The sequence below is a fragment of the Hylobates moloch genome, unplaced genomic scaffold (assembly GCF_009828535.3).
Source record: "Hylobates moloch isolate HMO894 unplaced genomic scaffold, HMol_V3 SCAFFOLD_15, whole genome shotgun sequence".
NCBI classification, from domain to species: Eukaryota; Metazoa; Chordata; class Mammalia; order Primates; family Hylobatidae; genus Hylobates; species Hylobates moloch.
The window spans coordinates 45833970-45858261 of record NW_026652290.1 but is presented as its reverse complement, the minus strand read 5'-3'; the positions used below and the strand labels follow the sequence as shown (position 1 = coordinate 45858261).

At 55.3% G+C, this 24292-nt stretch overlaps 2 protein-coding genes and 1 pseudogene across 4 annotated transcripts in view; 2 read left to right on the top strand and 1 right to left on the bottom strand.

Moving 5' to 3' along the window:
- The first annotated feature begins 227 nt into the window (after window positions 1-227).
- On the top strand, window positions 228-15956 carry ARID5A (AT-rich interaction domain 5A). Of its 3 annotated transcripts, XM_032177250.2 has the most exons (7): window positions 228-306; window positions 10858-10973; window positions 12634-12772; window positions 13065-13117; window positions 13490-13587; window positions 13895-14054; window positions 14420-15956. In XM_032177250.2, exons 1-7 carry the CDS (start codon window positions 303-305, stop codon window positions 15632-15634), a joined length of 1785 nt encoding a protein of 594 aa, XP_032033141.1. In that variant the 5' UTR covers window positions 228-302; the 3' UTR covers window positions 15635-15956. The 3 variants fall into 3 exon arrangements, with proteins under 3 accessions (XP_032033141.1, XP_032033144.1, XP_058284129.1); XM_032177253.2 differs by lacking the exons at window positions 12634-12772; window positions 13065-13117 and having other exon boundaries at window positions 240-306; window positions 14420-15753; XM_058428146.1 differs by lacking the exons at window positions 228-306; window positions 12634-12772 and having other exon boundaries at window positions 14420-15753.
- On the top strand, window positions 575-3154 carry LOC116483312 (collagen alpha-2(I) chain-like; annotated as a pseudogene).
- A 7613-nt stretch (window positions 15957-23569) lies between the features above and the next one.
- KANSL3 (KAT8 regulatory NSL complex subunit 3) overlaps window positions 23570-24292 on the bottom strand; it is an 80160-nt gene continuing 79437 nt past the window's right edge. Inside the window, exon 21 of the mRNA XM_058428141.1 lies at window positions 23570-23599. Within this exon, the coding sequence (XP_058284124.1) occupies window positions 23597-23599 (3 nt within the window). The 3' untranslated portion in view covers window positions 23570-23596. The remainder of the gene's footprint in view (window positions 23600-24292) is intronic.

Below are 24292 nucleotides of genomic sequence, written 5' to 3'. Positions count from 1 at the left end.
GCTCCTCTATGTGAGGAGCCTATTCCAGGGGCCCCACTCTGAAAGCCTAGAGGCGAGGGGCGCGCACTACAATTCCCAGAGGTCACCGGGCTCAAGGGCGGTCCCCGCCCCCACTTCCCCCGCACGACGAAGCCGGGCTCACCAATGGGAGCCCAGAGTGGGGCGAGCAGGGGCGGGACGGGGCGGGACTGCGGGGAGGCGGCAGGCGGGCGGCGCCGCGAGCCAGTATCCCAGAGAGCGCGGGGTCTGGACAGCCGCGCGCTGAGGGTCTCGGGGCGGGCGCCGCGGGGCCTCGCCGGACCATGGGTAAGCGGCTGTGCGGCGCGGCCCGGACCGGGGCTCGGCGGCCCTGCAGGGAGGGTCAAGGTGCCGGCGCCGGGTCCCCTCCAGCCCTCGTGGCAGTCGGTGCGCTGTACGGGGCGGAGAGGGGCCCGGGGTGGGCTTTGGGGCGCCGGTCATGGGGAGCGAGCCCGGCCCGCGGCTTCAGCGCTCCCCGGCCGGCGCGAAAGGGGTGAGGCTGGGCGTCCGCGCGCGCTTCGAGAAAAGGAAAGACAAAAAGTTTTGGCGGCCAGGGGCTTCCCGGGCGTTTATCTCGAAACTCTTTTCGCCGTCTCTTGCCTGAAATGTGCCGAGCTGGGTACGGCTCTGTTGTCCCACTTCCTGCTGCGGTTTCCACCTCGAGCTGGGCTCAGCTAATTTGTTGTGACAGCTGTCGGCAGCCGCCCCTCCGCCCCGTGACATCCTGCGGGTTTCAGAACCGCGGCGCCGCCGGGCACAGACTTCGGGTCCGGGGCGCGCGGTCCTTTCCTCTGCGGCCGCCGTTTCCTGAAAGGGGCTGCGCGGGTGTGAAGAACTTGCTCAATGCGCTTTGAAGGCTCCACTGTTCCTCTTTCTTCTGCGGGCTGCGCTGATGGTCCGGGGAGCCCGGCTTCTCGCCCCGTGCCCCTTCCTTCTCTTCCCTTCTCTCTTTTCTTCTCCTGTCTCTCCGCCCATCCGCCGCAGCCCCGCAGGAGAGGGGTCGCTTCCCTGGTTGCTCTCCTCTCCTGTCCCTTGTGTGTCCCCTTCTCTTCCCTCGGTCTGTAGAAGGGGCGAGGTGGCGGCTGGGGAGCGTCGGGGGAAGAGGGCAAGAGCGTGGGCTGCGAGCTTGCAGGTGATGCCCGGCTTCGCGCTCGGCCGGAGCTGCGGGCCAACCCGGGCCCGCGCTTAGTCCCTCCGCGGTGTCTAGGGGTCGCCCGGGCTGGGGTCGCGTCACCCTCCGCCCAGCGCCGTCGTGGTGGGGCTTGCGCGGTGCAGGACCCCCGAGGGCCCAGGGGGTCCCGAGGCGCTGTGGGTCCAGTGTCCCTTTGTTTGCAGAGTCTTGGGCCAGTAAGGAGGGCTCTGCGGGCCCCAGGGGAGGACAACAGGTGCCTCTTGCCCCACCCGGGCTCAGCTGGTGGGAGCCCACACGCACGGTGGCGTCACTGCGCCTACAGGCAACGCTAGAGCACAGGAGGGGTGGGAGATCGGGGCTCGAGGGCTTCACCCCACAGCAGAGCTCAGAGCCCAATCCAGGCCTTAGGGACCCGCCTGGGGCCTAGAGCTTGGTGTGGCAGAGGTGGAAAGGGCCTCCGATAATCTGCTTCTACAGTTGGGAGACGTCAACTGGCACCTCTGAGCCTCTGCCCCGTAGGTGGAATGGGAACACACGAAACCATCTGAGGAGCTCTCACTGTCTGTCACCACCAAATGTGACCCAGACTCAGTGGGGAGGGACAGCCCCATCCTGGAACTGGGGCTTTTAGGACATCCCAGAGCCCGGTAAGGGACAGGGAGAGTGGGGCTTGGAAGTTGGTAGCCTCACATTCAGTGTCCCCCGCACCTCCGTCCCTTTCTGTACCCTCTGGTGGCTCCTGTGGCCTCAGCTGCTCCCAGACCCTGTCTCTCTCGCCCTCCCCCAAGCTGAGGTACTGAGGTCGGGCTGTGGCTTGAGCTGCACCTGTGCCCTGGTAGGGAGTGGGGGTCCCAGGCCCATCGCGTTTCTTCTCACTGCTGGCTCCAGCTCAGTCCTTGGCAGGCCCCCCTCCCCAAACTGCTGGCGCAAGCTCCGCGTAGACTCGGCCTGGCCGCCGCTCCCGGGCTGCCTAGTGGACCGGCCGTTTCGCCGCTTCAAAGGCTGTCTTTGTTTTGCTCCAGCCCAAGCTCAGAGAAACTTAAGCCAACAACCTCAGCCGAGGGGGCGGGGCGGCGTCTGCTGGTTGTTATTGAGGCTGCTGTTACCATTATTGTGGTAATTGACGCAGTGTTCCCAGTCAGTGACTTTTCATGAAAGGAAGTGTCACTTCCTTCCCATCACACCCTGGGTGAATGGGGCGGGTAGCAGAAAGATGGGGAGGGAGGGAGAGAAGGAAAGGGGTGTGTGCCTCTAGCAGACCCTTAAACTTGAGAGCTGTGTGGCCTTGTACTAGTCACTGCCCCTCTCTGGGCAACAGGGGTCTGTAAGTCTATTGCGCTCATCCTGCACCCAGGAGGCTGATGTTTCCGGAGCACCTGCTGGGCAGCGAGGTGCCTTGAGGAGGGAGCAGGACAGGCAGGCCTCTGATCTTCTTACTGAGCCTGGCTGTGGTTTGTGGGGGAAGCCTCCTTTCTCTTCTCGCTTTCTTCTGCTGAGAACATTGGGCACATTGAGTCTAGCACGCCCATCTTGTAGATGGGGAAAGGGAGATACAGAAGCAGTGACCAACTAGATAAGAGGTGCAGCCATGCGGTGCTAGAGCCCCTTGCCCCATCTATCCTCTTGGCCCACTCTCATCTGCTTCCAGCTTGATGTCTGGCAGGGCAGGGGGCCCACTGACTTCCCTACATCCACCCACTGCCCGGCCCCATAGCTACCTTCTAGTCCTGGCTAAGCTCTGTGAGACATCTTAAGTTTGTCTTCAGTGACTCTCAACCACCGCCCCACTGCCTTCACCTTCCTGCCTTTGCATACCTGCCTTTGCATACCTGCCTTTGCTTCGCCAGGTTGGCTGAGCCCTGGCCAGAGCTGGCCCCCTACTCTCTCAGGTAACAGGTAGCAGTTTTTTAAATGGAATCTCAGTAGGTATCAACAGGTCTTTCCTCCTTCCTCAAGATTATGGAGATAACACCCCTTATTCAAAGATGGTGGGTCCTCTGGGCCCTCCCCAACACAGGCCAGGGAAGTTGATTCACAGAGTGTGGGGGACATGCCCCTTCCTGGCCCCCGCCCCCACCCCCCCACCCCCCCCCCCACCCCGCCAGCTGCTGCCCAGCTCTCTGACCAGCCCCCTCCCATCCCTGAGCCTGGATGCCTTAGCAGTCAACACAGACCTGCTCTTGTTAGCAGAGTGACAGGAGCGATGTGCTGGGAAACTGCACATCTACTTGGGGAAAGGGGAGGAGTTTGCATCCTCTGAGCACAGATAAGGAACTTGAGGTCTCCCTGCTCCCATTAGAAAGAAAAAAAAATCTAGCTGTCGGATCAGCGTCTCTCAGGAGTCAGACTACCCTGGTTCTGAATCCCAGCTCTGCCATGGATAAGCTGTGTGGCCCCAGGCAAGTTACTGAACCTCTCTGAGCCTCAGACATTATATCTGTTATATCTGGATGGCTGGGAAGATTCAACAAAGCAAAGTTGTATGAGATGCCTAGCCCACGCCAGCCAGGGCACCGATTTGAGTCGGTGGAGCATATAACTTGAGAACAAGTAGACCTGTGGGAGCATCCTCTACTGGAGGGAGTGACAGACTAACCTCTTCAGTGCTGGAGTTTTAGGATTTGAGAGTTGAGCTTGACTCAGACAGGAGCCATGGAGTTGGAAAGAAATCAGACTCATAGCACAGGAAGAGCCTCAGGCAATCCTCCTGCCCAGCACCCTGCTGCACCCTCTCTCTGCCTAGTGAGGGACTGGGTCACTAGGAGCCCAGGCTCATCTTCTGGTGCAGCCACCTAGCCTGCCTCGGCCCTCTTCCCAGCAGTGAAATGAGGAAATCGCAGGAGGGCTTTTGTGGAGTGAACTACCGTTATCAGGGTTTTTCTAACACCATTTTCTAGCTGCACAAAACTCAAGGAACAAACTAGGAATAAACCTCCCCAAGAAAGCACAGGGGCTTTTTAAGAAGGAACTTCTGAGGACTGCAGAGGGAAACCTGAATTATGGAGACACATGGTCCTGAAAAGAAAGATGCAATACTGTAAAGGCATTATTTCTCCTCAAAGTAGTTTCTAAATTTAAATGCAATCAAAGCCCCCAGTTTGTTTGTTTGTTTGTTTGTTTTAGAGACGGAGTCTCTGTCACCGAGGCTGGAGTGCAGTGGCCTGATCTCAGCTCACTGCAACCTCCACCTCCTGGGTTCAAGCGATTGTTCTGCCTCAGCCTCCTGAGTAGCTGGGATTATTGGCGTGTGCCACCACACCCGCCAATTTTTGTATTTTTAGTGGAGATGGGGTTTCACCATGTTGGCCAGGCTGGTCTCGAACTCCTTACCTCAAGTGATCTGCCTGCCTTGGCCTCGGCTACCACACCTGGCCTTTTTTTTTTTTTTTTTTTGAGAGTGAATCCGGTCTGTCGTGGTGCACAGGGGAACTCACTCATGCAAAGCTGGGACTACAGGCATGTGCCACCACGCCCAGCTAATTTTTGTATTTTTAGTAGAGATGAGGTTTCACCATGTTGGCCAGGATGGTCTCGATCTCTTGACCTCATGATCTGCCTGCCTTGGCCTCCCAACGTGTTTTTTTTTTTTTTTTTTTTTTTTTTGTTTTGTTTTTTTTTTTAAAGAGAATATAACAGAATTATCCCAAAGTTCAGATGGAATATTTTTAAAAGATGAGTAATATTGGGCAACTTGCCCTCTGGATAGTAAGTTCATTTATAAAGCTACAAAAATTAAAACAGTATGCACAGGTCCTAGCATTCCACCGCAGATGGAACAGAATAGAATGTCCAGAAATAGTCCCAGATGTTTTCCTTATACGCATTGACATTATGGGGAAAGTAGCATTTTACACCATTGGGGGAGGAGGCCACTCACTGGGACCCCCTAACCAATGGAGGGAAAGTATGGCTAGGATCCCTATTTCATCCTGTATACTGGAATAGATTCCAGATGTGTTAGAAGTGAGTAATGAGACAATAATCACCATTCATCATCATTGCTTGCTGGATGGAGAAAGGTGAAGTCTGGATGACATTCTTATGGAGAGCAGTTTTCTTTTTTGCATTTGATCCCCCACTTTTGTTACAAATAAAACATGTAAGGCATTGTGCCAGGAAGGAATCTGCACACACAGGCTGGGAACAAGGCAGTAGTGCGGTGGCTCACAGCAGCAGCAGCAGCTATCAGGGGCAAGTGGGTTTCTCCTGCCTCTGTGGGCTGAGTGGGGCTGGGAGACGGGGCCTCCAGCTCCATAAGCCTTTTCCCTCCTCCACAGAGCCAGGAGAGGGCCCACCCACCCATGCAGGTCCTGCCTGCCTGGCTCCCAGCTCTCTACCTCCCAACGCCGGACCTCCGTGGCCCAACATCTATGACAGCGGGTTTCAAGCTTATTTTTTATAGCAGAACCCCTTTTACAAATGTAACCCTGATCTGTGAATGATCAGGGAAAGGGAAGGATTAGGGCAGTCAGGGACAAGACAGAGGGCACCCTGGAGACCAAGGGGGAGGACTCTCCCTTCTCGCTCATCTAATGCTGCAGAAGTGGGGGCCCAGAGACCTGCAACTCAGAGGACCCTGGCAGGACAGAGCACTAACCCTGAGAATGGAGACCAAGTTCATCTGGGGACTCAGCTGGACACAGAGATAGAATGTTTTCCTTTGTGGCTTAAGGCGACAGCTCTAATCCCTTTCCCATCTGGGGTTAAACAGCTCGGATTGGTGACCTCCTTTCCAGGTAACACGAGCACCCAACTCCAGGAGATTTTCCCCCAGTGTGGTCCAGGCAGAGCTTGCAAACTCTGAATCACACAGAAGGGACTAGGGCCCCTCTCGCCCTGTGGCTCGTGACCTGGCTGCCCACTGGGATGCCCTGGGGAGCTTTAACCCTGCTGCCCCACCTTGGACCTTAAATCAGACTCTGAGGATGGAGCCGGAGCATTATGCTCCTCCAGGTGATTCTGATGGGCCCTGTCTAACCACTGTATTTTTCTGAAGCCCAAGGGGCAGCGACTTGCCAAGGGTCATATAGCAAGTCTGTGACTAAGAAGCCCCAGTCACACCAAAGAAGACATGGAGAGCGTCTGTCGATGCCGAGGCTCTGGGGCAGCAGGAGTGAGGGGAGGGGATGTGTGAGCTGAGGGTAGCAGGCAGTGGGAGAAGACCCGGTGGAGGAGGTGCTCCTGGACCTGGAAGACTTCAGGAATTCACGGATCGCTAGCAAAGAACTCAAGGATCTTCCTCTCCCATTTCATAGCAGGGAAGACTGAAGCACAAAGTCACAGAGGACTTGGTTGGAAAGGCATCAGTCTGCTGGGTCACTTGTTAGTACCCAGGATTTCTGGAGACTGGTGGGTCAGAGGCTAGCCCAAGAGGGTGGCCCTGGTCTCTTTCTCTTTGACAAGCCTTAGGATTGGTTTCTCTCTGGGCTTACTTGGACTCTTCATGAAGGCCTTGCAAATGTTGATAACCACAGCAGCCACTGGACCAGAATCAGACCTTGTTTTGAATCCTGGTCCCCCAGGGAGGCAAGCGACTTACCCATAACCATTCTGGCTTCAGATTCCCCTTCTTTAAAATGGGATTCCTCTGGGACTGAGGGAGAGAATGTACAGGCCCACCTTGCTCTATCATGCTTTGCTTTATTGTACTTCACAGATACAGCATTTTTTACTCATTGAAGGTTTGTGGCAACCTGGCATGGAGCAAGTCTATCGATGCCATTTTTTTAACAGCATGTGCTCACTTTGTGTCTCAGTGTCACATTTTGGTGATTCTTACAACATTTCAAACTTTTTCATTATTATATCTGTTATGGTGATCTGTGATCAGTGATCTTTGATGTTACTATTGTCATTGTTTTGGGGTACCATGAGCCCCACCCACAAAGACAGTGAACTAAATCGATAAATGTTGTGTGTGCTCGTCCTCCACCTGCTCCATCGACCAGCATTCCCCATCTCTCTTCCTCTCTTTCTCTTCTCTGGCCTCCCTGTTGCCTAAGGCACAACAATATTGAAACTGGGCCAATTAACAATCCTACAGTGGTCTCTAAGTGTTCAAGTGAAAGGAGGAGTTACAGGTCTTTATTTTTAAATAAAAAACTAGAAATAATTAAGCTTAATGAGGAAGGCAGGTCGAAAGCCCAGATAGGCCGAAAGCTAGGCCTCTTGCACCGGTTTGTCAAGTTGTGAATGCCAAGGAAAAGTTATTGAAGGAAATCAGAAGTGCTATTCCAGTGAACACACATGGTAAGAAAGCAAAACAGCCTTATTGCTGATAATGGAGAAAGTTTGAGAAGTCTGGATAGAAGATCCAACAAGCCATAACATTCCCTTAAGCCAAAGCCTAATCCAGACCAAGGCTGTAAATCTCCAATGCTATGAAGGCTGAAAGAGGTGAGGAAGCTGCAGAAGAAAAGTTGGAAGCTAGCAGAGGTTGCTTCACGAGGTTTAAGGAAAGATGCCATCTCCATCACATAAAAGTGCAAGGTGAATCAACCAGGGCTGGTGTAGAAGCTGCAGCAATTTATCCAGAAGATCCAGCTAAGATCATCGATGAAGGTGGCCACACTACCACAGATTTTCCATGTAGATGAAACAGCTTTGTATCAGAAGAAGATGTCATCTAGGACTTTCATAGCTAAGGAGAAGTCAATGCACGGCTTCAAAAGACAGGCTGACTCTCTTGTTAGGGGCTAATGGAGCTGGTGGCTTTAAGTTGAAGCCAGTGCTCATTTTATCATTCCAAAAAACCTAGAACCTTTAAGAATTATGCTAAGTCTACTCACTCTGTGTTCTAAAAATGAAATAACAAAGCCTGGATGACAGCACATCTGTTTATAACATGGTTTACTGAGTATTCTAAGCCAACTGTTGAGACCTATTGCTCAGAAAAAAAGATTCCTTTCAAAATATTACTGTTCATTGACAAGGCAACCGGTCACGCAAGAGCGTTGATGAAAATGTACCAGGAGCTGCATGTTGTTTTCGTGCCTGCTAGCACAACATTTATTCTAGAGCCAAGGATCAAGGAGTAATTTTAAGTTTCAAGTCTTATTATTTAAGAAATACATTTTGTAAGGCTGTAGCTGCCATAGATAGTGATTCCTCTGATGGATCCGGGCAAAATACATTGAAAACCTCCGGAGAGCATTTAAGGTACATTCGTGGTTCTTGGGAGGAGGTCAAAATATCCAAGCATTTGGGAGAAGTTGATTCCAACCTTCATGGATGACTTTGAGGGCTTCAAGACTTCAGTGGAGAAGTCACTGCAGATGCAGTGGAACCAGCAAGAGAACTAGAGTTAGAAGCAGAGCTTGAGGATGAGACTGAATTGCTGCAATCTCATGATCAAACTTGAGTGGATGAGGAGTTGCTTTTTATGGGTGGGCAAAGAAAGTGACTTTTTTTCTTTCCTTTTCTTTTCTTTTTTTTTTTTTTTTTTTTATTTGAGACAGAGTCTTGTTCCATCGCCCAGACTGGAGTACAGTGGAGTAATCTCCGCTCACTGCAGCCTCCGCCTCCTGGGTTCAAAGGATTCTCCTGCCTCAGCCTCCCGAGTTGCTGGGACTACTGGGACCTGCCACCACACCCAGCTGACTTTTGTGTTTTTAGTAGAGACAGGGTTTCACCACATTGGCCAGGCTGGTCTCAAACTCCTGACCTCAGGTGATCCACCCACCTTGGCCCCCAAAGTGCTGGGATTACAGGCGTGAGCCACCGCGCCCATCCTAAAGTGGCTTCTTGAGGTGGAATCTACTGGCGAACATGCTGTGAACATTGTCTAAATGACAACAAAGGATTTAGAATGTTACAGAAACTTAGTTGATAAAGCAGCAGCAGGGTTTGAGAAGATGGACATCAGTTTTGAAAGAAGTTTTGCTGTGGATAAAATGCTGTCAAAAATAGCATCACATGCATGCCATGGAGAAATCTTTCATCAAAGGAAGAGTTGCCAGGCGCAGTGGCTGACGCCTGTAATCCCAGCACTTTGGGAGGCCGAGGTGGGCGGATCATGAGGTCAGGAGTTTGAGACCAGCCTGGCCAATATGGTGAAACCCCGTCTCTACTAAAACTACAAAAATTAGCCAGGCATAGTGGCACGCACCTGTAGTCCCAGCTACTCAGGAGGCTGAGGCAGAAGAATCACTTGAACCCGGGAGGCGAAGATTGCAGTGAGCCAAGATCGTGCCACTGCACTCCAGGACAGAGTGAGATTCTGTCTCAAAAAAAAAAAAAAAAAAAGGAAGAGTTAATGGATGTGGCAAACTTCATTGTTGTCTTATTTTAAGAAATTGCCACAGTCACCCCAGCTCAAGAAACCACCCCCCTGAGATCAGTCAGCAGCCATCAACATGGAGGCAAGACATAAGAACGCCTGTCAAAGCAGGACCACTCAGTGGCCAAGGATTCTAGTGCCTCTGAATACCACTGGCCCCTGGCTTACGCTGGTTTGGGTTTCTTGTTCCTGAGGAGATTATTTTTCTGTCTGGGATGGAAGGGAAATCTCATAGGTTCCTAACAATAAGGATGTCCTGGGAGGGAGTGAACCAATTCATACTTGATTAACAAAAGGACAAAGGACAGAAAGAAAAGGTTGTCAGAAGACATGGGTTCCTGGTCTGGTATCTGCTGCCAGCCTGCCATGTGGCCTGAGGCAGTTTCCAGTGGTTGTGGTTTTTGCAGTGGCAGAGGTGTTGCGTTTTTGCAACCATCAGCACATGGTGGTTCTTAGTAAAATACAGCCCATGGCTTCTCCTGCCCGCCACGCAGGGTTGTTGTGAGCCTTGCTCATTCCAGCTTGGCACCTGCTGTGTGTGTATGGGAAGCTCACCAAACTATCAGGGAGCCCCAAGAGCCACAGGCAGTTCAGCCAGGATGGCTGTGAGTAGCCTAGGGCGACGGAGGAGCTGCCAGTGGCCAGGGGCCGGAGGAGGCCACCCAGAGGAAGGCACTTGTCAGCAGAGACCTGAGGGGTCACCAGGACCCTTGCAGGTGAGGGGAGCATGTGGCCTTATTAGGGCAGTTAGAACTCTGCAGATGCTCAGGGAAAGGTCAGATGTTCCTGAATATTCCCAGAGGAACTACTACTCAGGGACCCCTGTGTTGCTTTGGGGCCACAGCCATGGGATCCTTTAGCTCTCCAGTGAGACTGAGCTGCTTCTCAACTCTGTGTCTGAGCATGGGGCAGATTTTGGAGACAGGATTTCCCCAAGCACCACAGCCCAACCCCGGCCTCCTGTGACTTGACCTCAGGGTGGTTTTGCGTTTCCTTCAAAGATGTGGGGAGATAGCTGGAGCAGAGGAAAGAAAAGGGGCAGGTGTGGAGCGGATGCAGCGGGTTGTGGGGGAGAGGGGAAGAGGGCCTCTGTGTGTGTATGTGTGTGTCTGTGTGTGTGTATGTGTGCATGTAGCCTGTGTGCAGCCAGGGACACACCACTTCCCCCTGGCCAATTCTTTTTTTTTTTTTTTTAAATAATAGAGACGGGGTCTCACTATGTTGGCCAGACAGGTCTCAAACTCCTGACCTCAGGTGATCGCCTGCCTGGGCCTCCCAAAGTGCTGGGATCACAGGAGTGAGCCCTTGCACTGGCGCCCTCTGGCAACTCTGATTGGGGGTAAGGAGACTGCTCCTGTTCCTCCCTGCTTGCATCTCATGTGTTCTCTCCCCACCCCTTCCTCCTTCCTCCTTCCCTCTCTCCTTGTAGCAGCCCCTGTCAAAGGGAACAGGAAGCAGTCCACGGAGGGTGACGCCCTAGACCCACCTGCATCCCCCAAACCTGCTGGTGAGCAGAACGGGATCCAGAACCCCATCTCACTGGAGGTGAGTTGACTCCCTCTGCTGACTCCCTGGGTGCTCTTCCCTGCCACCCTCACCTGTGCTCCGCCTCCAGGTGAACCTGGACACTCCCCAAGCTCTCAGGAGGGAGATATGTTCCTACCCTGAGAAAAACACATTCACATCCATTCATTCAGATGCATAACATGGGTGTATAAAGTCACTCGGTGAGACCAACAAGACTGTTTCGATGAGCACAGAATCTGAAGGGGGAGCTGCAGGCAGCTTTTTCGGAGCACAGTCAGCCCCAGCTTTCATTCATTTTGGCCATTTGCTTTGGTGGCACAGTCTGGAAAAGTATCCTGATTCATGCAGAAAAGTGGTTGCAAATGGTAGTTGTCTTTAGCAGCTTGCTGGGAATTCAGAATAGAGGCCTGGAGGAGCAGACTGACTTGAGCAGTTATGAGAGAGCCTTCCTCTGAGGTCTGCACAGACCAGCCCCAGGGCCCCAGCATGTTATGATTTCATGGGTGATATGTGAGTTCCTATGTTGTTTCTTCTCAGAGGTCTTTAATACCTTAAAAACACTGAACTATTACAGAAGCTGTTTATAACTAACAAAAAAAGTAAAAACACTGAAATAAACTTGAATCAATTATTATTATTATTATTTTTAGACAGAGTCTCACTGTTACCCAGGCTGGAGTGCAGTGGCACAATCTTGGCTCACTGCAACCTCCAGCTCCTGGGTTCAAATGATTCTTCTGCCTCAGCCTCTCAAGTAGCTGGGATTACAGGCATGCACTACCAGGCCTGGCTAATTTTTGTATTTTTAGTAGAGATGGGATTTCCCCGTGTTGGCCAGGCTGGTCTCGAACTCCTGACCTCAAGTGATCTGTCTGCCCACCTCGGCCTCCCGAAGTGCTGGGATTACAGGCATGAGCCACCGTGCCCAGCTGGACCAAATATTTTTGGAACACATGGCTGTCTGCGCTGTCCTCGTCCAGATGGTTTATGTCCTGGAAGCTGTCTGTTCTCTGAGCAGGGTATGGGCCCTGGGCTCTGCCCCGAGCCACTCGCTGGATGAATGGCATCAGCAGAGATTGCCCCTCTGGGATCCGCAACCAAAAGTCCTGTGCCCCTGACAGCAGTATGCAATTGAAGCCCAGAGCTTCACCTCCCTGTGCTCAGCACGGCAGGCTGGGGCCACACAGAGGCTCGGGGAACATGGGCCTGACAGAGCAACCCCACGGCACCAGAAAGCACCAAGCACCTTTGTTCCTTCAGCTTTTCCCTCTGCGGTTATGGGGGAGTCCCAGGGACACTAAGCCTGCCCTCCTGGAGCTCCCAGTCTGGCAGAGGAGCTGACACAAATATGACAAATCAAGACCAAGACAGAGAAGTGACCCTGGCCTGGAGAAGGCTGGGGACTGCTCGTGGCAGCCTCTGGAGCCAGCTGCTCTGGGGTACCCAGCCTCCAGGGAGGTCCTGGACTCTAGCCCCTGTCCTGGGGCGCTGAGAGCTGACACCTGTGCCTGCCGAACCCAGGAACAGTCACTCCCTCCCAGAACAGTGACTAGGTGCTCTCTGGGAAACTGGGGTTGGGGCAGGCACCTTATTCCTCCTGCAGCCAGTGGTTTCTGCACATCCCCAGCAGCCAGCCACCAACTGGGGCCCATCCCAATGCCTCCTGTTCTCTCCCCAGGACTCCCCCGAGGCAGGCGGGGAGCGGGAGGAGGAGCAGGAGCGGGAGGAGGAGCAGGCCTTCCTGGTCAGCCTCTACAAGTTCATGAAGGAGCGACACACGCCTATCGAGAGGGTGCCCCATCTCGGCTTCAAGCAGAGTGCGTCCCTGGGATGCAGGCAGGGAGGGGGGCCCAGCAGGGGACCCCGCCCAGGCAGGGCATCGGGCAGGCACTCCCACTCTGGGTGACCCAGGTTGCAGATAGAAAGGAGGCCTCCCTCCAGGCTGCCACTGGGCCAGGGGTGCACAGGGCACAGCCTGCCCGTCTATCGCAGTGGCCCTGGCTGGGTGTGTGCTGGTCTGTGCCTGCCTGTCAGGGCACCAGGAAGGGGTGGCAGGCTGTCCCCACCTCCCACAGAGACTGACGGCCAGCCTGCCCCTCTCTCCGCCAGTTAACCTGTGGAAGATCTACAAGGCAGTGGAGAAGCTGGGGGCCTATGAGCTGGTAAGGAAGGTACCTCCCAGTCCTTGCCAAACTGCATATCCCTGGGGTGAGCCTGCAGCACTGTCCTTGCCTCTGGACAGAGGAAGAGCCAGGATCCCGTCCTGCCCCTGCCTCCCTGCCTCCCCCGCTGGTACTCTGCTGCTCAAAGCAGCTTTTCAGCCTTCCCCATCTGTTCTGCCTGCCTCGTCTTGGGAAAACTGCTTGGGCCAGCAGTCCATGGCCCTAGGAGGGAGAATCGGCTGGCCGCTGCTGGAGCCGCAGAGCAGCTGCCCAACTGCAGTCCTTCAAGTCCCTGTGAGGGTGGCCGGAGCTGCAAGGACCCCGCCGCCAGGGGGCGCCCGCCGGCCGCGCCCTCACGAGGTGCCCTTGCAGGTGACCGGGCGCCGCCTCTGGAAGAACGTGTACGATGAGCTGGGGGGCAACCCAGGCAGCACCAGCGCGGCCACGTGCACGCGCCGTCACTACGAGAGGTACGGCGGGGCGGGCCCGGGTGCTGGACGCCGCCTGCCCTGCGGGGCCTTGGCTGACCTTGCTGGGAGGGCCGGGTGGACTCTGCCCAGAGCGGGCCGGTTATGCGCCGTCCTCAGCGCTGTGCAGTCCTCAGAGCTGCGGGAGCTCAGGCTGGCTGTGCGCAGTCACTGAGGGAGCTGAAGCTTTGGGACCAGGAGAGGGCCTTCCTCGGCGCCGGCGGGGAAAGAGGGGCTCAGAGGAGGCTACAGAGGCCTATGGAGGGGATGGGCGCCGGCCTCCTGGAGGACATGCGTGGTTCTTCCCCAGGCTGGTCCTGCCATACGTGCGGCACCTGAAGGGGGAGGATGACAAGCCGCTGCCCACCTCCAAGCCCAGGAAACAGTACAAGATGGCCAAGGAGAACAGGGGGGATGATGGGGCCACCGAGAGGCCGAAGAAGGCCAAGGAGGAGCGGCGCATGGACCAGGTAGGCCTGCAGCTGGCTGGGGCCACCCTGTCCCTTGCCTCTTGTAGCCCCCTACCCCACAACTCCCTGTGGCCGCGGAGCTGTCTGCTCAGAACACACAGAACCTGCACCCAGGGCGGGACTTGCAAGGTTCCTGGTTCTCCACAGATGGTTGTGCAAGTGGACTCTGAACTCCAGCCTCCGCCCACCCACCAGGCACCTGAGGCTGTGTCCACTCAGAGGACAGGGCACCTTTGGAAAATTCTGCACAGAGGACTGCAGGGGCTAGTGGGGGACCTGGGCAGGGCTGAAAGTGCCACCTCCTGCTCCTCAGGTCAGGATGGGTGGCTCAGGTAGCCCTGAGGCAAGGCTTTCTCTCATTCCAGATGATGCCAGGAAAGACCAAAGCAGATGCTGCTGACCCAGCACCACTTCCCAGCCAGGAACCCCCCAGGAACAGCATAGAACAGCAGGGCCCGGCCTCTGGGTCTTCTGTGTCCTTCGTGGGTGCCAGCGGCTGCCCCAAGGCCTACAAGCGGCTCCTATCCAGCTTCTACTGCAAGGGGACACACGGCATCATGTCACCGCTGGCCAAAAAGAAGCTCCTGGCCCAGGTGAGCAAGGCGGAGGCCTTGCAGTGCCAGGAGGAGGGCTGCCGCCATGGGGCAGAGCCCCAGGCGTCCCCAGCTGTTCACCTCCCAGAGAGTCCCCAGAGCCCCAAAGGGCTGACTGAGAACTCCAGGCACCGGCTGACCCCTCAGGAGGAATTGCAGGCCCCAGGTGGCAGCCTCAGGGAGGAGGCACAGGCGGGCCCCTGCCCGGCAGCCCCCATCTTCAAGGGCTGCTTCCACACCCACCCCACTGAGGTGCTGAAGCCTGTCAGCCAGCACCCCAGGGACTTCTTCTCTAGACTTAAAGATGGGGTGCTACTGGGGCCTCCTGGCAAAGAGGGGCTGTCAGTGAAAGAGCCCCAGCTGGTGTGGGGCGGGGACGCTAACCGCCCTTCTGCATTCCACAAAGGTGGCTCCAGAAAGGGCATCCTCTACCCCAAGCCCAAAGCCTGCTGGGTGTCCCCCATGGCCAAGGTCCCAGCCGAGAGCCCCACACTCCCGCCCACCTTCCCCAGTAGCCCAGGCCTGGGCAGCAAGCGCAGCCTGGAGGAAGAGGGTGCTGCCCACAGTGGGAAGAGACTGCGGGCCGTGTCTCCCTTTCTTAAGGAGGCGGATGCCAAGAAGTGTGGGGCCAAACCTGCAGGGTCTGGCCTGGTCTCCTGCCTTCTGGGCCCAGCCCTGGGGCCTGTGCCCCCAGAGGCCTACAGGGGCACCATGCTGCACTGCCCGCTGAACTTCACTGGCACCCCGGGCCCCTTGAAGGGCCAGGCTGCACTCCCCTTCAGCCCCCTGGTCATCCCGGCCTTCCCGGCCCACTTCCTGGCCACTGCAGGCCCCTCGCCCGTGGCCGCTGGCCTGATGCACTTCCCCCCCACATCCTTCGACAGTGCCCTCCGCCACAGACTTTGCCCGGCCTCATCTGCCTGGCACACACCACCAGTCACAACCTATGCAGCACCCCACTTCTTCCACCTCAACACCAAGCTGTAGGCCAGCCCATGGTGTCGTGTACACTGTGGAGTCAACAGGGGCCTACAACAGGCAGGTGCTGCTGCCAGGGGGCTCTGAACTAGTGCCTGCTACCCAGGACACCTGGGCCATGCCCCTGGCTGGGCAGCCTGGCACAAGTGAAGAAGGAGGCAGTGGGAAAACTGGGTTTATCTCAAGGCAGCAGCCTGAGCACAGGAGCAGAGGACCCAGTTGTTATAAGGCCCTGGGAGAGGGTGGGCTGCTCCCACTGCCCCAGAGCAGAGCTCGAAACACCCAGGTTGCCCACGGAAAATCCAATAAAAAGACACCAGTGTGAATCCACATAGCCCTGAAGTGTGTGTGGTGTGAGCCTTTGCAACGGCAGGCAAGGTGGGGGTGAGCTTGTGGGTGGGGCTGCTATTAGGGGGCCAAGGAAGTGGACCTGAACACCACTACCCCACTCAAGAGCAGGCCCAAAGCAAACCCCAGCCTCTGCCGTTTAGGAAGCCTCTGACATCTGTCCTTGCCTTCAGTCCAGTTTCCTAGTTGAGCTTCAGGGAATGCTTGCTGCCTTCCTCATTGTGGAGATGGGGATTGGAGGCCGTGGGAGGGTCGGTGACTTGCCCAGGTTCCCCTGGCAGGAGGGGCAGGGGAGGGCTGCGCAGGCTGTGTGACTCCCGTGCTCTGAGCAGGACCCCAGGCTGTTACCAGTGCCCCTGGGGGCTTGGGAGTGTCACCAGGAAGCCTGAGTTGGTCTGCCTTGGTGGTGGATGTAGATTTCTGGGGCCTGCAGCCGAGCCCACTCTGCAGCCCCACCCCACTTGCCTGACCCGCATGGACAGGCCAGAATGACCACTGGATTGAAATCACTGGAGGTGCCTGGAGGGAAAGGGGAGCAAATCCACTGGTCTGGGTCTGCGTGTCTGCATCGGTAACAAGCCCCTGCGGTTTCAGATGTGGTTGCCCCAGGGCTCATATTAGAATCCCTGCGGCCTGACACCCTGCTTCCTGCAGGCCGGATGGGAGCAGGGCCTTGGCTCGGGAGGAGGGAGGGCAGGTTCTTTTCAGAGGCACTGTCCCCTCCCTCCACAAGCAGACTGCACCCAAATAGCTTCACATGTAGTCCTGGAAAAGTGGGGCTACTGCTGGCCAAGCAGAGGGCAGATGTCGGGGCTATAGGTGTGAGCAGGTCAGTGGGTGACACGCACCACTGGAACATACCCTGGCCGCTGGGGCTGGGATGCTGGGATGCTTATGAACTCCGGCCATGGGAAGGGCCCCCATAGTTTGCAGGTAGAGAGGCCAAGGCCAGGGATGGGCAGGGTCTTGCTTGCCCAAGGCCACCATCCATGATGACAGAACCCAGGCCAGGGAACGTGCAGCATGCCTGGCACCAGGGAGTGGGTGGCCAGGCCAAAAAGGCACCCTATCCAGCCCCTGCCCCTGGCTGCCTCCTTCAGGAGCAGCCTGTGGAGGAGAGCTCAGGCACCTTCCAAGCGAGGCCTGTGACGGGTGGAGGGGCAAAGAGTGGTGGTCCCTGATGTTGAGAGCACTCAGGCTCCACAGGGGCATTTCCCAACCTTCCATCTCCTTCCTTCTGAGAGATGCCAAGATGTCAGCCTGAGCACCTGCAGTGACCAGCCCTGAGCTCCGCACTGCCACATGCGCCCGTGTGCAGTCCATCTCTCCGAGCTGCGGAGGCTCAGTGGATGATAAAGAATGGGGAGGGGCCGGGTGCAGTGGCTCACACCTGTAATCTCAGCATTTTGGGAGGCCAAGGCGAGCGGATCACCTGAGGTCAGGAGTTTGTGACCAGCCTGGCCAACATGGTGAAACTCCATCTGTACAAAAAATACAAAAATTAGCCAGGCATGGTGGCGGGCGCCTGTAATCCCAGGTACTTAGGAGGCTGAGGCAGGAGAATCACTTGAACTCGGGAGGCAGAGGTTGCAGTGAGCCGAGACTGCGTCACTGCACTCCAGCCTGGGCAACGAGCAAAACTCGGTCTCAAAAAAAAAAAGAATGGGGAGGGAGCTGAGTTCTGCTCACCCTCCAGGCCCTGGGTCTGGTCATTGGGGTCAGATCCCCTGGATAAAAGGGGAGATGACCCTGTTGTGTGCAGGGTCCTGCCCAGGATGGGGCAGGGTGCCCTTCATCTGCGAAGCAACATTGGCCTGGCCCTGGCGCAAAGATGGGCAGGCGGCCCGTCCGCAGGACTTGAGGGCAGGCAGCTCAGCGCTGTGATCACGGCGCCCTCTGGAGGCCGATCTGGAGAATGCACTTCCCATGGGGCGTCTGTCCTGGGCAAGTGGGCGCCCTGGGCAGGACTCAGGGGACCCTGCTTTGGCACAGATGCTAGAGCCGGATGTAGTCATGCTTCCAGGACACCCTCTGGGCCCAGTGCCCCACAGCCTGGTACTAGCTGTACCCGATTCTCAGACGGTAGCGTCCCGGCTCACAATCGGCCTGAATGGTGGGGTCCCGTCAGTGCCTCTGATTCCTCAGTGAGCAGAGACTGAGGACAAGTGCCAGGGCTGGAGACCTGAGGTTGAGGGGAGGAGGGGACGAGAATGAGTGATCTCAGACCGAAGCACCGCCATGCCCTGGCGCCTCTGGGAAGCACTAGTTCCACCTGAGGTTGGTGGCACGGGTTTTGGGTTTCGGCGGGACCAGGCCACAAGCTGTGTGAAGATTCGGAGTAGGGGAGAGCCAGGTTCCACCGAGGAGGCGCTGGGCCGGGACAGTCTGGCACACAGAGCGGGACAGGGAGCTGAGGCGAGTGCAGGGAGCAAGGCCAGTGGAGGGCCTGGAGTCCAAGCTGGGTGCGGGGAGCCAAGGACGGTTGGCGGGACTGATTGAGCGCAGTGGGGCTCCAAGAACTGCGGGACTCAAGGAGGTGGCCTGGGGATAAGAGGGCTGGCTGACCTTCCCTGTACCTGGGTGCACCGTGGGAGTGAGTGGAGGAGCGGAGGCCAAGGAACGAAGGGGCTGGGGCGTGGGAATCCTTGGAGTCACCGCCTTTGGGCCAAGGTCAGGCAAGAAGTGGGGAGGAGGGGCTCGGGGTCCACAGCAAGGCCACGATGCAGGGGCAGCAACATGGGCTGGCAGCAACTCCCACCTCGGGACAGCGTGGAGAAGCGACCTGCACTGGAGGGAGCTGAGGGAGTAGTCTCAGGGTGGGCACAGCCACGGGCTGGCAGGGGAGGAAGCAGAGGGGCAGCTGGGAGCCCAGGCAGGGAAGTGAGAGACCTCTACCACTCAGCAAAGGTTTACACTCAAAACCAGAGGGTGGGCCAGCTGCGATGGCTCATGCCTGTAATCCTAGAACTTTGGGAGGCCAAGACAGGCAGATCACCTGAGGTCAGGAATTCGACACCAGCCTGGCTAACATGGTGAAACCCCATCTCAACTAAAAATACAAAAATCAGCTGGGCGTGATGGCATGCACCTGTAGTTCCTGCTACCAGGGAAGCAGGAGAATCACTTGAACCCAGGAGGCGGAGGTTGCAGTGAGCTGAGATTGTGCCACTGCACTCCAGCCTGGGCTACAAGAGTGAAACTCTGTCTCAGACAAACAAACAAACAATAGAGGCTGCTGACAGTGGCCTGAGATGTGTTTTTTTTTTAAGAGATGGGGTCTTGCAGTGTCACCCAGGCTGGAGTGGTGCTGTGGCTATTTACAGGCAAGACCATCATGCATTGCAGCACCCAAACTCCTGGACTCAAGCAGTCCTCCCACCTCAGCCTCCCAAGCAGCTGGGACTACAGGTGCATGTCACAGCAGCCAGCTAAATGTTTTTAAATAGTTGCCAGAATTTAAAAATCAGATTTCACATAAAAATGTGGGTATCAGGCTTCTCTTTAAAAACCAGAATTTCTGGCCAGGCACTATGTCTCATGCCTGTAATCCCAGCACTTTGGGAGGCCGAGGCAGGCAGATCACCTGAGGTCAGGAATTCAAGACCAGCCTGGCCAACATGGTGAAACCCCGTCTCTACTAAAAATACAAAAATTAGCCCGGTGTGGTGGCACGCACCTGTAATCCCAGCTACTCTGGAGGCTGAGGCAGGAGAATCACTTGAACCTGGGAGGCAGAGGTTGCAGTGAGCCAAGATCGTGCCATGCACTCCAGCCTGGGCAACAGAGTGAGACTCTGTCAAAAAAAAAAAAAAAAGGAAGAAAGAAATCAGCACGTGCTACACATCAGGGCTCCCCCCGCCCCCAGCCAGGGATCAATCACCTAACAGCACGCACTGCCAACTCAGCTCCAACTGCCTTCTCTCCCTGGGGTCCCGCTTCAGGATACACTGTGAGGGGAGAATCTTATCTGAGGCCTCTGCTTACCCAGTAACCTCTGAGGCTGTTATCTCAGAGGAAGTGTGTCTTCTGTAGACCAAGACAGTAGCTGCCGTGCTGGGTGACGCCAGGTGCATACCTTCTCTTGGCCTCCGTTCCCTCACCTGTGATATGGAAATGAGTCACTCCTACCTCAAGAGTGGTGGGCATTTAGTGAAAGTGCGCTGTAAACTAAAGTTCTGATGAATGTGGATCATCACCTCCTTCCCCACCAGCAGTTCTGCTCTACCAGCCTGACCGCCCCACACCCTGCCCTTTACCTCACTGCTTTTTAACATTCCTGCTCTCCCGCCTGGCTTCTGACTCACAGTCACACTGAACTTTGGATCCTGTCAGCGTCTGAGTCAAGTATGGCAAGTCACTTCCCCCCAGGTATCAACTTTGACTGATGGTGGCTGTCTGCAGCTTGGGGTTGACTCAGTGTGACAGTGATGCAATTGATTAGTAATGTCTGCCAAGGCCACAGGCAGTGGTGCAAAGGCTCACCTGCCACTTAGTTGCCATCTCTGTCTACATGCGTGATGATCTAACCGTGCCTGATGATGGTCTGTCTGATGTAGGTCCTGACCTCACTGCCACATCTTAGCCACAGCTCCTGTGCAGAGCTGCCTAGTTTCTCTCCCACATGAGCAAGGGTTGTGGAGGAGCAGGTCTTGGATTGGGCAGTCAAATCCTAGAAGTCTGGGTTGGACATCCCTTGGCCTTGAGCTACAGAGTTTGATCCCTGGGTAGTCATCAGGGAGGCTGCCTCTTGGGAGAAACCCAGGAAGGCTGTCCAAAAACCAGAAAGGTCTTTCCACAGCAGCTGGAGAGGGATGATCTAGGATCCACACCAATAGGATAGAGTAAAAGTGGAACAATTCTGGTGTAAAGTAACTGCAGTGCTTTTGAGCTGGGGCCTCTGGCCTTGAGTATGGGGATAATCAGTAGATGATAAATTTTTTAAATCATTTCAAGGCCGGGCACGGTGGCCCACGCCTGTAATCCCAGCACTTTGGGAGGCCGAGGTGAGCAGATTGCCTGAGGTCAGGAGTTTGAGACCAGCCTGGCCAATATGGCGAAACCCCGTTTCCATTAAAAATACAAAAATTAGTTGGGCATGGTGGCGGGCGCCTATAATCCCAGCTACTTGGGAAGCTGAGGCAGGAGAATCGCTTGAACTTGGCAGGCAGAGGTTGCAGTGAGCCAAGATCACACCACTGCACTCCAGCCCGGGTGACAGGGCGAGACTCCATTTCAGGAAAAAAAAAAAAAAAAAATTTCATTTCAAAATCCAGCTCTGATCAGCTCACCCCTCTGCATAAACTTGGTCCATGATCTTCCATTGTCCTCAAGTTAAAACCCAAATGCCTCAGTCTGGAAGGCTCTTCATGGGCTCTGCTTCCTTCCCCGGGCTCCTGGCTTACCTCTACCCCACCCTCCACCACCCACAGCACCCAAACCCCTGCAGTTTCTGTCTTGGCTGATCCCTGAGGCCCCACTCCAGCTCTCTGGCCTGCCTGGCTGTCCCTCAACTCTAGAAGGACATGCCACTCCTTTCACCCGAAAAACATGTCACTGCTCCCACTTTTCCTTCCAGCCTCTCAGAAGTTTCTTCCTCCAGGAAGCCTTCCTGGCTTAGGTACCCATCCTGTGTGCCCCTACAGCACCCACAGCCAGTGCTTCTCCACCCACCAGTGTGGACCCATGACTTCCTGCATCCCTGCCTTCCCAGACTGTCAACTCCCTGAGGGCAATTCGCGATTCCCGTTCACCACCAACCCCAAGTTATACCTAGCCCCATATCACACGGGTCCCTTCCTTTTTTTTCTTTTCACCTAAATTTTTTTGGTACATGTGCCCACTAGCAACATTCAGAAACATCCCTGGTATTCCTCTGCGTCCCAGTGGTTCCCAGAGGGCTCCCGCATGCTCAGGAGGCAGCCCCAGGTTCTTTCCCACTGCATTTGCCCAGATCGCTGTGGTCCTGGGGAGGAGCGGCTCTTCCCACCAATAACCTCTGCCACATTCCCATCTGGCTTTGGAGAAGGGACAGAACCTGCCCTTGATTCTTCCTTCAGAAATACAGCCAACCCCATCCCTTCCCCTCCCCACCCTGCACACACCCATGAGACCAAGCAGGGACATTTAATAAGGTTTTATTAAAGTTTCTGGAAAGCAGCAGAAGGGACTCAAAACAAGGACACAACCCACAACTGCTTCTTGAAGCTGCCTCAACTCCATCCATGCAGCACATGCCACACCCAGTTTCTGACGTGGGTCCACATCAGAGTCTAGACCTCCAGACACCACCTGCAACTCCAAGAGACTCCACTCCTTGGAACTCACTACTCAGAGAAAGGAGGAAGGCTCGTTTTCTTCCACCCTCATCGGGGGCTTTTCTCTAAATCCTCATTTATAGGATCAACCTCCTAGCTGTTGGTCGACAGTGCCCGACCAATGGTGAAAATGATTGAATATCTCCTCTGCTGAGAAGCAGCCATCCAATCAAAATGGTGGGTTTGGGTGGACTTCTGCCACTCCCCCACACCGCCCCCCGCAATGTGTTGAAGTCCTAACCCCCAGCACTTCAGAATGTGGCCTTATTTGGGAATAGGGTTGTTATGGGTGTAATTCGTTAAGATGAGGTCACAGTGGAGTAGGGTGGACCCTCATCCACCATGACCGGCATCCTTGTAAGGAGACAGCTGTGTGAAGACATGGACACAGGGAGAGTGCCACGTGAAGACAGGACTGGACACAGGGAGCGTGCCACGTGAAGACAGGACTGGACACAGGGAGAGTGCCACGTGAAGTCAGGACTGGACACAGGGAGTGTGCCACGTGAAGACAGGACTGGACACAGGGAGAGTGCCACGTGAAGACAGGACTGGAGCGATGCAGCTGCAAGGAATGCCTGAGATTGCCAGCAAATCAGCTGCAGCCAGGAAGAGGCAAGGAAGGATTCCCCTCCAGGAGCATGGCTCTGTCAACACTGTGGCCTCCAGAACTGGGAAGGAAGAAATATCTGTTGTTTTATTGATTTATTTTTGAGACAGGGTCTCACTCTGCTGCCCAGGCTGGAGTGCAGTGGTGTGATCTTGGCTCACTGTGGCCTCAACCTCACAGGCTCAGGTGATCCTCCCACCTCAGCCTCGTGAGTACCTGGGACCACAGGCACGTCCCACTACACCTAATTTTGCATTTTTTTTGTAGAGATGGGCTCTCACTATGTTGCCCAGGCTGGCCTCAAACTCCTGAGCTCAAACTCCTGAGCCCAGCCTCCCCAAGTGCTGGGATTCCAGGCATGAGCTATGCACCTACCTCTGTTGTTTTAAACCACCTGGTTTGAGGTACTTTGTCATGGCAACCCTGGGAAACAAGTGCAGTGATATTCAAGGGATGACATACCTGTCTGCAGGATGAACACGAATCACAATCAATACCACTTTCCAGGAGGCAACGAGAATGCACACAGGCAGGACAATAATATTGGCAGCTTAATATTTATTCGGTACTAACTTTGCTCCAGGCTTGGTGCTATGCAGGTGCCAGGAGTTATTTCTTCTCACAACCCCCTTAGGAGAAAGTTCTGTTCTCATCCTGGGTTCCACAGGATGAGGCTAAGGGAGATTGAGTTGCCCGAGGTCACTGGCAAGAAAAGAGACAAGATCTGAACCCCAAGAGCCCAGTGCTTCACGATGCTAAGATGCAGGGACTGTGGGTCAAAGACAGTGGGATAGTAGGAGAAGCCAGAGAGGGACTTTGGACCGTCTGGTCATGGCTGGAGCCTTAGCTTTCCTCCAGTTTAAGTTTGTTGGCAGGATTTGCCCTTTTCAGCCCGTCTTCAGTTTCTCTATTCTGCTTCTCTGAAGAAGAACTGAGGAGTAAACTGCTAATGCGTGCAAGCGTGTGCGTGCTGTGCATTTACGTGTGTAGCTGTAACATCGAATAAAAGATTGTCCATTTCGGCCAGGCGCCGTAGCTCATGCCTGTAATCCCAGCACTTTGGGAGGCCAAGGCGGGCGGATCACCTGAGGTCAGGAGTTCGAGATCAGCCTGGCCAACATGGTGAAACCCCGTCTCTACTAAAAATACAAAAATTAGCTGGACATGGTGGTGCATGCCTGTAATCCCAGCTACTCAGGAGGTTGAGGCAGGAGAACTGCTTGAACCCAGGAGGTGGAGGTTGCAGTGAGCTGAGATGGCGCCACTGCACTCCAGCCTGGGTGACACAGTGAGACTCAGTCTCAAAAAAAAAAAAGGGGAGATTTCCCCCATCTCCCTTCTTACCACATCCCCATAGTTCCCAAACCAGAAAACCTGGGGACATGGTTTGACAGG

Coding starts and splice junctions, on each gene's coding strand:
- ARID5A (XM_032177250.2), top strand. Junction 10,974..12,633: donor AGAACCCCATCTCACTGGAG/GTGAGTTGACTC, acceptor TTCTCTCCCCAG/GACTCCCCCGAGGCAGGCGG. Junction 13,588..13,894: donor ACGCGCCGTCACTACGAGAG/GTACGGCGGGGC, acceptor GTTCTTCCCCAG/GCTGGTCCTGCCATACGTGC.